General features: G+C 37.1%; 1 protein-coding gene across 1 annotated transcript in view; it reads right to left on the reverse strand.

Moving 5' to 3' along the window:
• PPFIA2 (protein tyrosine phosphatase, receptor type, f polypeptide (PTPRF), interacting protein (liprin), alpha 2) overlaps nt 1–17,684 on the reverse strand; it is a 112,834-nt gene that overhangs the window by 67,602 nt on the left and 27,548 nt on the right. The window contains exons 3-4 of the mRNA XM_010160584.1: nt 13,185–13,301; nt 1,765–1,986 (exon numbers count right to left, since the gene is read on the reverse strand). Coding sequence (XP_010158886.1) covers nt 1,765–1,986; nt 13,185–13,301 — 339 coding nt within the window. The remainder of the gene's footprint in view (nt 1–1,764; nt 1,987–13,184; nt 13,302–17,684) is intronic.

Raw genomic sequence — 17,684 nt, forward strand, 5'->3', positions numbered from 1 at the left:
TGCCCCCAGAGCAGAGGTGCTCCAGCCCCCTCTTCATCTTCCTGGCCTCCTCTGGATTTGTTCCAACCGGTCTATATCCTTCTCATGCTGGTTGCCCCACAGCTGGACGCAGCACTCCAGGTGGGGTCTCACAAGAGCAAAGTAGAGGGGCAGAATCCCCTCCCTCGACCTGCTGGTCACCATTCTCTGGATACAGCCCAGGATACGGTTGGCTTTCTGGGCTGCCAGCGCACACTGCCGGCTCCTGTTCAGTTTTTCATCAACCAGTACCCCCAAGTCCTTCTCCTCGGAGCTGCTCTCTATCCACTCTCCACCGAGCCTGTACTTGTGCTTAGGATTTCCCCAACCCAGGTGCAGGACCTTGCACTTGGCCTTGTTGAACTCCATGAGGTTGGCAGTGGCCCACCTCTCCAGCCTGTCCAGGTCCCTCTGGATGGCATCCCTTCCCTCCAGCGTGTCGACCGCACCTCACAGCTTGGTGTCATCAGCAAATTGCTGAGGGTGCACTCAATGGCAACATCCGTGTCACTGACAAAGATGTTAAACAGTATTCGTCACTGCTCCCTCCACTCAGACACTGAGCCATCGACCACCACTCTCTGAGTGCGGCCATCCAGCCAGTTTCTTATCCACCGAGTGGTCCATCTGTCAAATCCATGTCTTTCCAGTTTAGAGACAAGGTTTTCGCGTGGGACCGTGTTGAAGGCTTTGCAGAAGTCCAGGTAAATGACATTAGTTGCCCGTCCTCTATCCACCAAGTAGTTCATCAGAAACTACTAATGGTAGTAGTGTAATGTGGTATTTAAGAGAAACAGCAAGTGTCTGCGAGACAGCAACATTTGTCAAATGGTAAATGAGAGTGGAGATATTAAAGACCCCTAGTGATATAAAATAGCAGTGGTGGGAAAGGAGAAACATATCTGTGCAAACTATTCTTTGTAACCAGATAAAAATGTTACAATACTTTAAAAAGTACAAAGTTGTGAAGACACTTTGAGGCTGTGCCAGGCATCAGAAGTTCTGAAGTAACAATTCCAGAAAACTAGAAAAAAAAGGTTAAACATATACATACAAACCCATATATCTATACACACACACTCATAAATCCATATGAAATATCCTATATTGTAGGAAGCAGTGTAACAAAGATATTCACTCCAATTTCAAAACACTAAAATAGATTCTAGAAGCCAACCATCCACACATTGAAAACATCCACATAAGAGAATATCCACCCTGGAGAGTACAAAGGAGCACTAAAAATTCAACAGGAGGAAAGGAAAGGAAAACTGAATTATATTTCCACTCACTGAGAGAAGGGAATAGCACATTGTAACAGGGGTAATGATGTTACCACACATGAGTAAACATTATAACTGATTATATAAATAACACCATTTTATAAAACAGCTGAGGAGTTTTAAAAACTACTTTAGACTACCTACATGACCAGCATCTCTATTTAACACCTAAAGAGCTTGAAATAGCTGCAAACTCACCAGAATACACTCTAGTCATGCTAAACCACAAAGAAGTTGGCCTTCCTCCCGTCAGAGCTGCACATATAGTCACTTTTATGTAGATGATTTTATAAGGAGATTTCTAGTACTATTTCTTAATGTAAATTTTGTGTTCCCTGTACACAAAAGGCTTTTATCAGTGCTCAACTTTTGCTGCCCATATTCACTGGCCTCTGTCAGTTAACAGTGGGTATCACAGGAAGTACAGTCAAGAAATATGAGGCGTATGTGGTGAACTCCTTACCTCTCTAATGTCTCTCTGATATTTACTGTTCATTTCTTCTGTTTTAATGAGCTCCTTTCTGGCAGTTTCTGCTTCCTGCTCTACCTCTCCCACTCGTGAAGACAGCGCAGCCAAACGCTCCTTCATTTGTGCCATTTCATAGTTTTGTTTTTCCAGTAGTTCCTGAAGTTCAACAACTTGACTGGCTTCATCATTTGAGTCTATGGAGCCATTTGATAGGCGCTGTTAACAGAGAAGTGACATTATGTATTAATGATCTTTTAATGTGGACTCCATCTAAAAAATTTCTAAACCAAAGATTATTTTTAAAATTACAAAAGCAACTAGGAAGAGAAAAACACCATCATTTTCATGGTAGATAAGACAGGTGTAGGTATGAAAAAACTGCAAAAGATTAGTGTTCATTGTATCAAGGGATTCCAGAATGTGACATCACATAGAGAAGTCAGCATTTGCAGAATACTATACCGAGATGGCTTTAGTTTGGCATTATGACTATTTAAGTGCAAATTGCAACAATACTACTCCTAAAAAGCACCAAATTGCATGCATACATCTTAGCTAAACTTATACAACATTTAAACTTAATTAAACTCTATTTCATTTGCAAAACAGTCCACGCTGTAGACAGGAGACAACACTAATAAATCACAAATTCACTGTACCAGAACGAGTTTAGAGTCTGGACAACATAATGGTCTACATTAGAACCAAGTTCTGCTGAAGTAATTTGTGCGCTGCTGAAACCCCTGGTATGAATATAGTTATAAAGAAAAAAAAAAATGAAGAGTCCAGAAGTCATATTGCATTTGGAATATTATCTCAGCAATATGATTTATATTGCAAATAAATAATTTCAGGGAAGAAGTGTGTTCACTAGCAGGAATTTCTGGCATTGTCTCATTATAATACACAGTCATACTAACTTCTTTCAGCATAAGCTAAGCCATGGTTTCATACAAGTTTAATTATCTCACATTAAAAAAGAAGGCAAAAAGAACAAACAGAACCAAAGTGATTTGATTTTGACCTATAACATGAAAAAATAAAACCAGAATAGTCCAATCTGCCATTAACTTTCTTGATTAGGTGGGATTTTATCAGTTAAATGTCTATTATGCCATACGGCAACAAAGTATTTCACTCTGTGATTTTAGATAGGTTATGGAATTGAGAGAGTTTCATACAGGAAGGTCCTGTATATATTCTAAGCATATTGGTCCTAAAAGGTGCTTGCTGTCCTTCAGATGGTAGAGTTGATAGCAACGTATGTAGGAAATATTCCTAGCAAGATCTGAGAGAAAACCAAGCTTGTTTTCATTAGACTTCTCTATTGTTATTGTCAAAATGTATTTATACAGAAATCTTCTAGCAAATTCAAAAAACACTACTTTGCTTAATGGCTCTAACAACATTCTTTCTCCAATCAGCCATAAAATGAACCCAGATCAAGACCACCTGCCTCTCTGCAGATCATTGAATAAAATTATTTTACTCTAAAAATTCATTACATCACTCAGTTTCAAAATTGCTTTCTTTATACTAGTTAATTACATTATTTTGACATTTTATGTTAGCTGCTATTTCAGGACACCATGGAAAAACAACAACAGCAATTAGAAAACTTATTTACACTCCTGTTGTTGTTTGGAAAGTGTTCAGATAGCCTACCTGAATCAAAATCCCGTTAATATGCAGCAATCACATATGTAAATAGTACTCAAACAGGATATTACATTCTAGCCATCATACCTTTTTCCGTTGTGTAAATTTGAGATAATTTTTTATCTATGATAATCTGTTTTACATACAGCAATTTTAGCAGTTGTCACAGATGAACAAGTTTCACCTTGCATTGAATTTGCCCTACAGTTCTCTAAATGTGGTCCAGGAATTGCTGCAAGGTTATAATAAGCCAAATACTAAACCTGAAAAGCAAAAAATGGCTTGTGATCATGTACCTTGTGTGATGTGAACCGTGCCACGAAATGGCAAGCTGTAATATCTAGGAGTATGTTCACTGGCAGAGAAATATTTTCTTGTCATTAATAAAACATATTTCCTTAAGATATTAATAACCAAAACACATATAAATTAAATGTGAAAGATACATTTTCTTCTGATTTACTTAATATCAGAGATTTCAGGAAAGCCAAATAAAAATGTGTTTTAAATTAATCTCTCACAACTACACAAACTCTGTGATTGCCAATTATAAACATATAAATTTTGAGTTATCCACATAAAGTTCCTTCATAATTTTTTCATTCTTTGTACAGACTGCTTTAATTCTATTAATTGTTAATTTTTGCGTTACATTATTCCTGTATTCATACATAAACCTGGTTGTTATTTAAAGTTTCCAACCTACCAAAACTGTCAACATTTTGATTTTGTTAGTACGACAGGAGGAAAAAAAGCTGTCTTTAAAAATACAATTAGAACCAAAAATGTCAGCTTAAAATTTGATATTTTTAGAATTCTGAAGCATACTTTAAAAGTTTACCTAGGGATTTTAACTGAAATTCTGTTACTTTTATGCTTTGCTATTATTTTATGATAGATCCATTATACGCTCCATCATATGGAGTAATCACACCAAAAGACCACAGGTAAAAAGTTATTATGCATTAATCCAAGGAGTAACTGACATAACATTCTGAAGGTTCTCAGGAAGGTTTTTACCAGCAATTTGATGGTCATACTTTCTCCTCTCTCCCATACGGAAAAAGCTTGAAGAAGGATGTGAAGATACACTATGCCAGTAGAAGCAAAAAACATCCTGTACATGATGCTGATTTTCTGAATCAGTGAAAGGAGCAGGAACCCTCCAATGCCCCAGAGGAATTCCCTACATCATAAGCTGGGTGAGAGAAGTGCAGCATCTTCTCTGTTACTGGTTTTGTGAAGAATGTCCATGTCCCTCTTTTTTTTTTTTTTAATCTGGATGATTTCTTTTAATAATTTTGTTATTTTTTCGTGCTGAAAAACTTCCTGGTACTCACAAGGTTTTTTGGTGATGATGCTGTGTATTAACTGCAATCCATTTGTAAACCAACAATTAGTTGAATGTTTATAATAATGAAATCTAAGTTTTGAATAGAATTCTGTTAATTATTACCAGAAGCACTAAGGGTTCTTCTCGAAAAAGCAAGCATAAACGAAGTTTTAAAGTAGACATTCTTAACTTTCATAACCCTACACTACCCAAAATCCCCAATATATGCCAGAAATAGTGTCAAACTAGTATAGAGCCTGGAGCGGGGGGAGGGGGAAGAAAGTACTCAAAGTAAGCTGAAACTATTGGGAAGTCTTTAAAGGAGAGCAGGAACCAGAAGAAACATTGTAGCTGAGAAAATGAACAATGTACATGGTCCCCAGGTCCAGATAGTCTTCAACAAATTTCATGATTCTGTCTATCAAATATGGTCTTGAAAAAGCTACATATGGACACATTCCTTAATTCTAGTATTTTCACATAGTATTATCTACTAGCAATGACTATTTTTCCTTGAGAAAAGAATGATGGCAAATACCTCATATACTCCAATGCTTCACTCTTTTATTTTTTACCAACTAGTTTATCCAATACAAGATATTCCATCTGTTTCCATCACATTCCATTTTTTATAACAAATGCTGCAGAAGTGGTATCATGATATGTTCTTGACTTCATCTTTTGGCTTTCTGCAGACACAACAGGTACCACAGCTGCAATGTGTGCACACCTGCTACACATGCCATGTGTCTCTGCCCCCTTCCACGTGTTTCTCAGCCAGATGAGAAATCTGGTTGGCATCAGCCCGAAAGACCTAACACAACCTCAAATGTCTTTGCTGGGGCTAGTTCAGAGCAAAGGTAAGTGGACAACTACATGTGTACCCAGCAATGTAGCGCTTGCTTTCCTCATCCCTGGGAAGAATGAGGATAAGAGCAACTTCAAGACGAAGGCCTGCAGTGGGGTTCTGGAATTTTTTTCTTTTTTTGGTGTGGTATATCACCACATACCAGATAAATAACTGCGAGATCACAGTCCATACGAAGGATTTCCAAGATACTCCTCATAAAGAAAGTGTCTACACTTGCACAAATATAGCAAAAGGAGCTAGGAGGAGAAACAGAACGGAGATGAAATAATCAAGTAAATCTGGTGACAGTGATGGTATTAACTACAACAGTCGGCATACCACAGAGGAAATCAAAGTTCAAAAAATGTCCTGTAGGTCCAACTGCCATAAAGGGTAATACAGATTAAACAAGAAATGTCGGAGGAGGGGGATAAATCATTGAATTGCTTATGGTCTGTAGAAATGGAGGAGGGAAGTAAATGTTCATGTTCCCTACTGCTGAACAGTATGAAAAGGAAACCAACATCCCTGGTATCAGATTTTCTTTCTTTCAAGATCCAAAAAGCACAGCAGTAAGGCAATCTGCTGCTTTTACAGGACTGTCAGCAGGGAGAGGCACAGCAAATTGGAGCATTACACATAACAATAAATCCCCCTTAGATCATTGCTTCTCTCCCCCGTTCTGTTTGCCATGAAATAATAAAAGAAAAACCAGCTGCAGACTGGTTTACTAGTAAAAAATAAGAGTAATGTTAAGAGGAACTCCAGGAGAAAGTGTAATACAAGACTAACCCAGAATACTGTAGCCTGTTAACCAATTTCATATTGCACTCTCAATTACACTTTCACAATAATACTGAAGGCAACGGAGAGGAGGTAAACTTTAAAAACAAGAAGTAAGGACACCAGACTACAAAAGTTAACAAAGAAATCATAAAATTGCCCCAGCCTGTTGATTGCAAGGACTTCTCCATTTTATTTTGTAGAAAGAATCTTACAGTCAACTACGTATGTGGCTAAATACACACAGGAACCTAATTTTGTAAAGGAAAGCCCCAAGAACAGCAAAAAGTACTTCCAAGTAATATTTTGTCTCCAGCTGCAAAATATCTAATGCAGATCTATTTGGTCTAAATACTATCAATCAGTAATTAATTATGAATTTTCTGCTAGAATTTAGTCTCAGCAAGTGGTGAGAAGGAAAAAAAAAATCTGACAGGGTTACGTCTGAAGAAACAGCAGTGGAGACAGTATTCCTTTATTGACAGAACTCCTCATCAGCACCTCTCAGTTTGTGGTAGTACAAGCAGAGGTGATTCTCATGATGCCTGTGTGCATAAGCATCTTCACACCTGAGCGCTAAATTAAGTTCTTTCTAACCACAAGGTACCAAGGTACATCTTAAAATTCAGAAGTCTAGTCCTTTAGAATTCCTAGAATAAACTAGTAGGTTTATGGTGTAAGCACTAGGGGTTTTTTTGGGCTTTAAAACCTAAAAGCATGTGCCTTATGCCTATTCTTTACCAAGACACTGTCCAAATTGCTTTTAAAGGAGTACGGGCAAGTTCATTGCACCCTAAATCCCTAGTGTTAAAATTGAAGTCCTCACCACGTCCTTAAGTCAGTATAATGTCACTGTGGTTTTTGAGATTTCATGCTGAGCAAATTTCTCTCAGTCTCTCCTCCTAAAGTTCAAGGCAACTGTCTGTGTTAGGATGGCTACCTTCGGCAAATAGCATAACCCAGAAGACTTCTGACAGTATGTTCCACTAGAGTCATGTCAGAATCCAGTTGTCTTTAAAAAAAAAAAAAAGAAAACTTTTGTTAAGAACACCTGTTGGATTATACATCTTTTTCTTTATATGCAATATAACATCTAACATTAAAATGGTTCTTCAGAGACCTGCATATAGTAAATTCTATTTGCTAACTATGTGAAGATTCATTTGTCCATATAAATATGGTAAATACATGTAAACAAAGAACACATGTTTATGCAAGTTCTGGGTGAACCTTATGCCAATCAAGGCTTTTTTTTTCTTTTTTTTTCTTTTTTTTTTTTTTCCCCAGTGTGAAGTTGGACAGGAAAGCAATGTTCTGACGCATACATAAAAACAAAGCAATGAACACAAGCCCATGTTCAGCAAGGAACTGTTTTCAGCAAAATCACAATATTTAGAAAAGACTGTAAAAATAAGACTGAATCATTTCAAAATAATAGAATGCCATTGCTGCAAAAGCTCTTGGAGACTGGAATATACTGTTACCTGCCTCCAGACGTGACATATCCTCATATCTGTGACCTTAACACTCATGGTGACTGGACTTCAAGATATTCTTTCACTCCCTGTTATTCTAGGGTGGCATCTCGACCTAAAGAAACATCACTGACTCACTTCATTTTGTGAGATTTCTCCCCTTTTCTTCTACTAATGCAGGTGCCAGCTGTTGCTCTATAAAATATGGATGTATTTGGACAGTTGCTCTGACTTTCAGTCAGTACTGTTTACTGATGTTGTTTGAGATGTAAGAATAAATGAGTTACAAGTTACCAGAAAATGCTTTTTACTGTGGTGTAGGGTTCTTCCACCCTGACTCCACGCAAATGCCTCATGCAAAAGTTTTAAAAGAAAGTATATAATACTAACACAGTTACATAGCTATGCAACAGCCCAATCATAAATGACAACTAAACAAGCAAAAGCAGTATGATAATCACCCATATAATCAGCACATGAGATAGAATGTGAAAAGCCATGCCAAAAATAGGGGCATTACACCTAAGCTGTCACAGTCATTCCTAAGCAGTTGGTTGCATCATCATTTTTGAAGGCTACACTGCTTCTCCAAGTTGTTCCACATTTTATTCTGTCAGGTAGTAATCTCATAATTGTTAGAGATGTCCTCATCAGTTATTCCGAATTTTCTCCAACCTCTAATCAAATATCAACACCAATATTCTTTCAACTGAAGTATTTCTTCCCCCCCAATACCAATGTAAAAATAGCTACCTTCTCCAGCACTTTTATCTCCAAGCATTCTCACTTACTTGCTCCTTCTATTAAGCCATCAAAAGAGCCCAGCTTTTATTACAGCCTTAAAGACCTGGAATAACTGTGCTTCCTGATCAGCTTTCAGCTCTTATTCTTTTTTCTGATGCCTGTAATCATCTTTCACACTTTACTCATTTTGCAAAATGAGGCAAGAAAATAGTTATACTAGATAGCTGGGAATTTTTCTTCTTGTTGCCGGTCTCTTCCAGAATGCCTGCCGCCTTCTCTTTTACACTGTTAGAAGAACCTTGGGATCTTACATAGAAAGGACAAATCAGTATTGGGTTTGTGTGTCAAGGTTTTGGTAGCAGGAGGGCAACAGGGACGGCTCCTGTGAAAAGCTGCTAGAAGCTTCCTCTGTGTTTGATAAAGCCAATGCCAGCCAGCTCCAGTATGGACGCACCGCTGGCCAAGGCTGAGCCCATCAGCAGCAGTCATAACACCTCTGCGATGGCATGGTTAAGAAAAGCAAAATAATGGAAGAGGGGCAGAATTTTGCAGCCAGAGAGAACAAGATGTGAGAAGAACAGCTCTGCAGACACCGGAGCAGAGATTCCCTGGCAGCCCGTGGTGCAGAACATGGTGAGGACGGCTGTGCCCCTGTAGCCATGAAGGTCCAGGCTGGAGCAGTGACTGACCTGCAGCTTGGGGAGGACCCCACATTGGAGAAAGGGGATGCCCAAAGGAGGCTCTGATCCTGTGGAGAGCCTGCACTGGAGCAAGCTGCTCCAGAAGGACTGCACCCTGTGGGAAGGACTCATGTTGGAAAAATTCATGGAGGACTGTCTCCTATGGGAGTGACCCACATTCCTCTTCCCCCTGCTCCAATCAGGGTGAGTTGATAAAGAAAAGCAGGAGTGAAGTTGAGTTCAGGAAGAACGGAGGGGTGGGGTGGAAGTTGTTTTAAGATTTAGGTTTAGTTCTATTTTTACTCTGATTTGATTGGAGATAAACTAAATTATTATTTTACTCAAGCTGAGTATGTTTTGCCAGTGATGGTAATTGCAAATCTTGAGCCTTTCATTGTATTCTCTCTCCCCTGTCCAGCTGGGGTAGGGGGGCAATACAGTAGCTTGGTTGGCACCTGGCATCCAACTGAGGTCAACTCACCACACTGTTTCTTTATTAGAAGGGCTAGTTAGCTGCCCAAACCAAATTATATATGCAAATCCCACCCATATTCACCCTAACTTCTTTTTCTTAGCAGTCTCACCAGCCTACCCTTAGAAATGACTGGCCTGGTGACTCCTTGCACCAAATCATCCAGCAAAGGTCAGTTAGCCAATGCTGTCAGCCAGCACAGCGTTGTAAAGTTTCCCTGCAAAGGTAATGAGACTTTTATAGCAGTGTTTTAACAGGCTTGAGATGCAGAAGCATATAGGGGTTTGTATTAGTAAAAAGGAAAGGAAGTTTGTATGACTGAAAGAGAACTTAATTTATATGAAACAAAGAGCTGAAAAAAAGAACTGATTTGCTGAAAAACTAAAAATCTGAGAAGCCTATTGATTTATCATGTAAATAATGCAGCTTTTTAGTATAATACAATACCTACACCTTAGCATTGAGCACTAGGCATTCATAGTCATACAGACATACTAAACTATTAAGCAGAACAGTACTTACAGATTATTTTCCTAGATTCTTTCAAAGAGAATATAGCTTACTCTCCCAGACTTACTCCTTAGATTCACAGAGACTTCTAATCCCAGCTGTGGCTTTTATCTGTATTTCCTTTCATTCTGAAAACTCCTCACCTCCCCAGGTGTGTCAAGACATCAATCTTCACTAAATTCCCTTCAGCACCCACTTCTTTAATTAGCTTGATCAATATTAATCCAGAAAGAGATGATTAGAAAACCAGAAACAGGCCTGCACTGCTTGGAAACAAACCCATTATCTGCTTATCAAATGTATTTTGTGTCTGAAGGCTATCATTTTTCTAATCCAGAATGTGAATGCTCTGGGACAAGGATCACATCCCTCATAATTTTTTATACACTGTGCATTCAGTCTGCACTCAATAAACAGCAAACCAAAAAGTCCTTACAGCAAACTTACTCTAAGTTACAAACACCCATTTGATGGTTGGTGTTCCATCCCTACTAAATCCTCTTTTAACTGGTGCTTCTGATGAGGGCTCCAAGTGTCCTGACTTCACTCCCTTCCCTGCCCTTCCACTATGCTGCCAGTTAAAGGGAAAGATTTTTATCTCTTCATTCAAAACAAAGGAGCACATGTGATAGAAATTAATAAGTAGAAACAGAAAGTTTTCTTCTATAGTTTTCTGCTAACCACATAAAATATTAGAAAATCCCAAAATAGTCAAATCCAAAAATGGAGCAGATTCTGATGATTGATCTGAAAGAGAACTGTTACTTTTATTCTATTATTTCATTTTAATTGTATTTGATCTGCACTCAAACATTTTAGCCATCTGTGTTTGCTTTGGCAAAACACCTTTTACTCCTACAGGATCCAACGTCTATAATTGTTGTCAATGTTTTAACAGATCTTTGTATTTATAAACTGCTGGCATTTGATATAATAATTGGAATATGTTAGTGTTATGAGTAAGAAGAAAAAATGCAATACTTAAATAATCTGAATGTGTCTTCCTGAGGTATATTGTAAAGTAAAACACCCCCTGCTGTTTCATACATGTAAAAAGTAATTATATGCCGCTCTGAGTTCCTCATAAAATGTAGCATTATTTATTTAAGAGAAAATGGTATTTGTTGCACCAGAACTATCAGACTGCTGTACCTATCCTGGTATAGGTATCACTTTCCATGTGCCTAAAATATTCTGGTTTATTATTCTGAGGGGAAGGGAACAACTATGCTGGTAAAACTGCTCTTACTACATAGAGGAAAGTGTCGTACACTTGTTAGAAGACGTAGGTAATACCACAGAAATAGATAAAGAGTTTTAATGGTACAGTTATGGACCTTGGAATAAGGAGAATTCCCTTATTATGAGGTTATAAGTATCATTGTGACTTATGAAAGATTAAAAAAAAAAAAAAGAAGGCACCAAATAGGGACAAAAAGGGTTTGTATTTTACTAGTGTTTAAAAATAGAAACAGTGTGCTTCCATAGAGAAACACCCTGTATTGGGTTTGCATGGCAAGGTTTGGTAGTGGGGGTGGGAGGAAGGCTTTCCAGGAGTGGCTTCTGGGAGCTGACAGAGCCAATGCCAGCCGGCTCCAAGATGGACTCACTGCTGGCCAAGGCCGAGCCCAGCAGTGATGGTGTCAGTGTCTACGGGGTAACAGAAATCCATGCTGAAGTGCTCTGTCAGCCAGGAACCCTTTCATGCATACAAGGCATCTTAGAGGATAAAAATAGTCATTCCCATCCAAATTAATCTCTGATAAAACACCATTAAGCATATACAAGTAACAAGCCCAATGGCTCAAATCAGAAGTCATAGCTTGCGAAGAAACTGGAAAATTACTCAGCTAAGCAGTGTGGTTGTATTTAAAAGCACAAGTGAGTGGGATGCTCACTGTTTTAAGAAATTTTCACAGGTGTGTCAAAGAGTAAGATTTCACAAGGAAGAGGAAAGTAGCTGAACAGAATTTGTTTACTGTATGTTTCTCAACCACAGAGATTACTCAAAGAAAAATAGATACATAAAATAAACCACAAAACATGTAAAATTAATGCTTGCAGTGCAAGTGCACCCTTGTAAATTGGATTGCCTATAAAATAAATAAGTAATGATGAGTGTTATTTTATATAAGTATGATTTATGTCACTGTTCATCACATGCCATTAGAGAAAAATGCACAATTAGAGATCCAAGCAGCAGCTCTACTCATTTCAGCTGTCTGCCAAATGCTATGTTATGCTTGCATTTTAATTTAATAACTGTGAAGCAGGAGAGGGAGATATGCAACTTGTTTTTTATCAATCTGCGAAAGCAAGGCTTAGAAGAAAACCTTGTTTCTAAATCAAGTATTCCCTATCTTGGTTTTCTCTTTCAGCCTTAAGCAGCAAATACTTAGCCTAAATGCTATATACACCGATTCTTATTAAAAGACCGCTAAGCAAATAAAAGGCTCTTCACTTCTCTCTATATGAACATGGACATGAATTTGAACAGTATAGGTAGCATACAGGTAAATGACTTTTGCTAGTTTTTAGGTCTCTCTCCTCCCCTTATAGGCAACAGGTTTTGCATATATGCACTTTCACATATATGTGCTGCTACATCTGGCTCCTCTGTATGTGATGTACAGAAGATCACTCAGCAGGGTATGGTATCCTTAGTTGTAGCACTATGTAAAAAAAGCCAATAAAAGTTTGTGGGTCTGCCTCAATACCTTATCAAAGTGCAAGGACGTGCCCATTTGCATTTCCTTCCCATTTAAACAAGCTCTGGCTTTGATACTGGTTTCAGTAGGAAGACAGTATGCTAAAGGGACGGCCTATAAAATATTCACACTACAAAAATCCAACACCTGATTATTTCTCATATTGATTGTGTGATCCAGTGAAAGCTAACATTTTATACCTTTTCATGAACCTTTTGCCCTGGCTCCATTCCTTCAATATGCTCTGATTCGGCAGGCCCTTCCCCAGCTGCCATTTTCCTTTGAATGTGTGCATTTTGTTCACGCAAAGCTACAATCTGCAGAAGAAAGAAAATAAGTGGTCAATATACATTAGAAATCAAAAACCTATTAATTGGCCATTGTAGCATTTGCAAAATAAGTCTGTACATGCAGAGAGGATTAAAAACCAAACATACTAATAATGACTAAAGGCCATTAAGGATACAAAGCGACAAATAAATGACAGAATTGTCAACATTGTCTTATCTTCTATCCTTACTTTGTGCTAGGGTACTTTTTTCTTTTGGCTGGACAGATGAAGGAGCTGTTAGGCATTGATTTTGTAACCCTGCAAGAACAAGACTCATTCTTTCACACTGAACACAATGGATGCCAAACTGGTGTTATAGGAGAACTGTGCCACAAGGCTATGAATCAAAACCAAGTGATGTAAAACAAAGTGCTAGCTTTCTGTCAACTTCCCATCTGTTTGTAACTGCAACATACGTTTTAAGTGGTTTTTGTTAAGTCAAACATGTCCGTAAAAGTCATCTACTGTGGTATTCATTGACAATTTAGTGAATATACAAGTAGGTTTTATCATATTAAAACTATTGTTTTATTTATTGGTAGTGTTATTAAAAATGCCATGCAGCTACTGTAAAATAAGCTGCTTTCTCTCTGACTTTGCAGCTGACTCTCAGACAATACACAGGGTGGAAAGATTCAGGTCCTAAAACATTTTTGTGTGGTATGCTATAAGTTGGAAGTTCTGGCTAATATAAAGTTTACTTATTTTGACATATTGCACAGTTAATCTCTCTGTACCATTCTGCTTTCATAAGCACATATAATAAATTAATTACTGAATGGATAACATCATGTATTAAACACAGTATAACACTGGTAGGATGTATAGATGCCATTTTTGGAAAGCTGGTGTAAATTTAAAGGCTTTGACACTGCATGTGTCTGCATAAATCCTGAGTCAGAAACACCCTAAAACAATGTCCTGTCCTAGAAACAAAAGCATAGGGTAGGAGGGAAGATTTAAGGCAGTATTACCTGGTAAGCATGTACAGCAGCCAAGGTTTGTGGGACATTTAGTTTAATGTAATTTAACTTAAATTTCATTTACATTAAAAATATATTTACCTTAATCAGAATAATTTAGTTTGAAAAAAAAAGATTTTTTTTTTTTCAAATGTGATTTTTTAAATTATGTTTAGGTTCTGATTGTAAAGACCATCTGAATCAGCTCTGATCAGCATTTGAGATCTCAGGGACACACCATTTTAAAAAACTCCTTCTTAATATAAATGTTGAAAACTGTTGTGATGAGTCAGGCTGATTCACTGCTCACTAAATTCCAAGTTACAGCCCTTGCAGAACTTGTGTGACTCCCACTGATTTCAGTGCCAAGACTGAGACTTGAGGGCAACATTTCACCCAAAGCAATTATAGGAAAATATAAAAGACTGAGAATTAAAACTGTCTGAGACACTCCGTGTCTTTTGGGGGTGTATAAATACACTGAGCTTTAAAACACCTTGCTTAAATAAGGGAATAAGGTCTGTCTTAAATAACAGAAAAAGGTCTTTATAACCACATTAGCACAGACTCCCTTTGTACACAGTATTGGTAATTTAATTTTTTTGTTTGTTTAATATCTTCATTAATTTCTTTTTCTTTGTGGTTCAAACGGTTCTCAAATCTTAACTACAGAAATTATGGTTCCCACCAAGCAAAATTAGCCATCAATTAGTGCTAAAAGTGACCTTCAGGCAGATTGAGGGAGATAACTTCAATTATCATATGAAACAAACGTAAAATCACAGGATATCTTAACTGACAGCCAAAAATAGATCTGAATTTTCATAAGACAATCTTTCTTTGATCCATTAAAATGCAGACTTTACTATGCCTTCATTTTGAATTATCACCTGTGTCTAATAAAAATCCTTAATTGTCCTTTATCTCAATAAAAATATTCTATAAACACTATTGCAAAATCTTATCATTTCACGATATATTCTGACATATTCTTAGCTTTTGCTGATCTTTAGATACCCTACGATCACCACTTTGTAATACGTAAACAAATAAATAAAAATCAATTATCCCTTTAAAGTGAAAAGCAAATGAAAGAATATAATATTGTGTATCATCATTTTCCAGGATTTACTCGATTTTTGGTAACAATTTTTTTGCCAAAAATCCATCATTGTTAAAGCTTGTTACAGTAGTTTCATTACTGTAATGAATGCAGAGTAACTACATACAGGAATAACATGGAGTTTGAAGCCTGGCATATCTTAAATCTTCAGCTCTAGGGTAGTCATCAGATAACAGATCTACGTTGTGAACAACCACACAGCTAACCTGCTTTCATACTTGTTGTCTCTTCTTGATTTACAGAATAAGTTAAGGCAGAATTAATGCTCCTAAGGGAGCATGGAAACTCTCCTGGGTCTTACAAATAAACATGAATTTTACTTTTCAGTTTATTGAAGCAAAAGGTTCTTCAGCCCTTTATGGTTCTGTTTAGAGGTGTATGATGTTTTGGCTGCTTTTTGCCCTGAGTTTTGGTGTTCTGGGCTTTTTTGTGAGCATGCACTAAAAGAAAGGTGACTGGTATTTTGCAACCAGATCTGCGAGAATACAGGTAAATTAATTTCTTATTTTCTTGATCATATTACTTTAAATTCAACAAGAAAGCAGCACATAACCTACAAAACACCAAAAAAACTTGTCAGATATGATTTAGATTTAAGATATAAATATGTAAAAAAATATTTCCCTGTTCAAATATTAAGATGAAATCCCTCCGGGTTGATGGAAAGGAACTAAATGGATTCCTTTTTCTGTTATCATTCATGGTGATATTTGGTCCATAAGGAAGCTGCTGACAACTCCAGGAAGGAAGAATTATAACTTGAGACAGGAAGAATGATTTTGTAGTTGAAAGCTCAGGGGGGATCAGAATTTGGAAATCTGAGATGATCGCTGGTGGTGTTACCTGATAAGATTTGGAGTCAATCAGAGAATGTTGGCTATTTAGGGTCCAGACAAAATATGCCCTAGCCACTAGGCTTTCCCTGTAATCATTCTGACATCCACAGGGAGAAGCTGTTGCTACTATCAACATGTATCATGTACTGTAAATTACATTGATGGTACTCTACGGGTACTTTTCCTACCCATAAAAATTTTCTTCCCTTGAAATCTTGGTCCTGGTGGCCTTGCTCCCAGTGCTGCTGTTCTGTAAAAAGTGAGTTATCCATATCTGACAGCACAGAGTATAGTCTACTTAGAGAAAAATGCTAAGTTTCAGCCTTTGGCATCCTGTATCACCCCATGACTTAAGGCAGAATTACAGTAACTCAGCTGAAAATCTTGAATTTATCTGGCTGGCTCAGAGCAGGACAACTGAAAAGCCAAGATGTTGAACGCTCAGACTAAAGTGGTTGTCTGACTCTCTTATAAATGCTGAAGAGAGAGACACTGCCTGCGGCTTCTCTATGTCTGAAATAGGTGGGATGAAGGACATGCATATCTTTTTTCCTGACTGTACACAGTATGATACAGATTAAAAAAAAAAAGTATGTTTTCAAAAGTATATGGCCTCTGTGGAAGCTAAATAAAATTCTATTCTAATTTTTGAATAGTTGCATAGTCAATTTTTCTACTGACTTCTTTTATGTTTTTACTATTTAAATTGTATTTAAAACCATCCCCAGTAAAGGATTAAAATATAATTACTGTAATCATCTTGAGTTAATTTTGCTTTCCATTTAATAAATTATTACTGTGTGTAGAGATATAAAGATATTTAATTAATGAAGATAGAAGGCCATATGTGCACAGTGGTTTCTTTTTGTAGGATTATTTCTAATATCTAAAGGAGCAGAATATTTTTAAAAAGATAATTATTTCAATTTTTCTACTTTAAATTTATTTATCATTAATTGAAATAGTTTTATAACAAGTTAAATATAGTTTTATTCTTAACAGAGACTCTAAACACACATATACAATGTTAGAAATTTCCATAAAACCAGTAAGAACCTGCATCACTTAAAAAATATAAGGCATTAAAAGCATTATTCTAAGCTTTTGAAAAGCTGGCTTTTTATAAACTTGTCTTACCTTAAAACACTGAACTAATTTCTTAGATCTTCTAACATTGCAACAAATCTCTTTTAGGCAATTAAAGTCACTGATAACCATGTTTTACTTTGCTTCACCTGACAGATCTAGAAGGCTTTTTGTTTAATCTCTTCTTATCAAGAAGGTGTTTATTTTTACATGGATAGTATGCTAAACTAAACTTCTTGTGACCACATTGTGTCAGTTTCCCATCCAGCTCTTATTTATGTAAGCCTTTCAGCGGACAGTGAAATTGCCTACTGGGATGTCCTCCTAAGGTATTCGATCATAAAATTCTATAGTTAAACAGT

Source organism: Eurypyga helias, unplaced genomic scaffold (assembly GCF_000690775.1).
Source record: "Eurypyga helias isolate BGI_N326 unplaced genomic scaffold, ASM69077v1 scaffold3211, whole genome shotgun sequence".
NCBI classification, from domain to species: Eukaryota; Metazoa; Chordata; class Aves; order Eurypygiformes; family Eurypygidae; genus Eurypyga; species Eurypyga helias.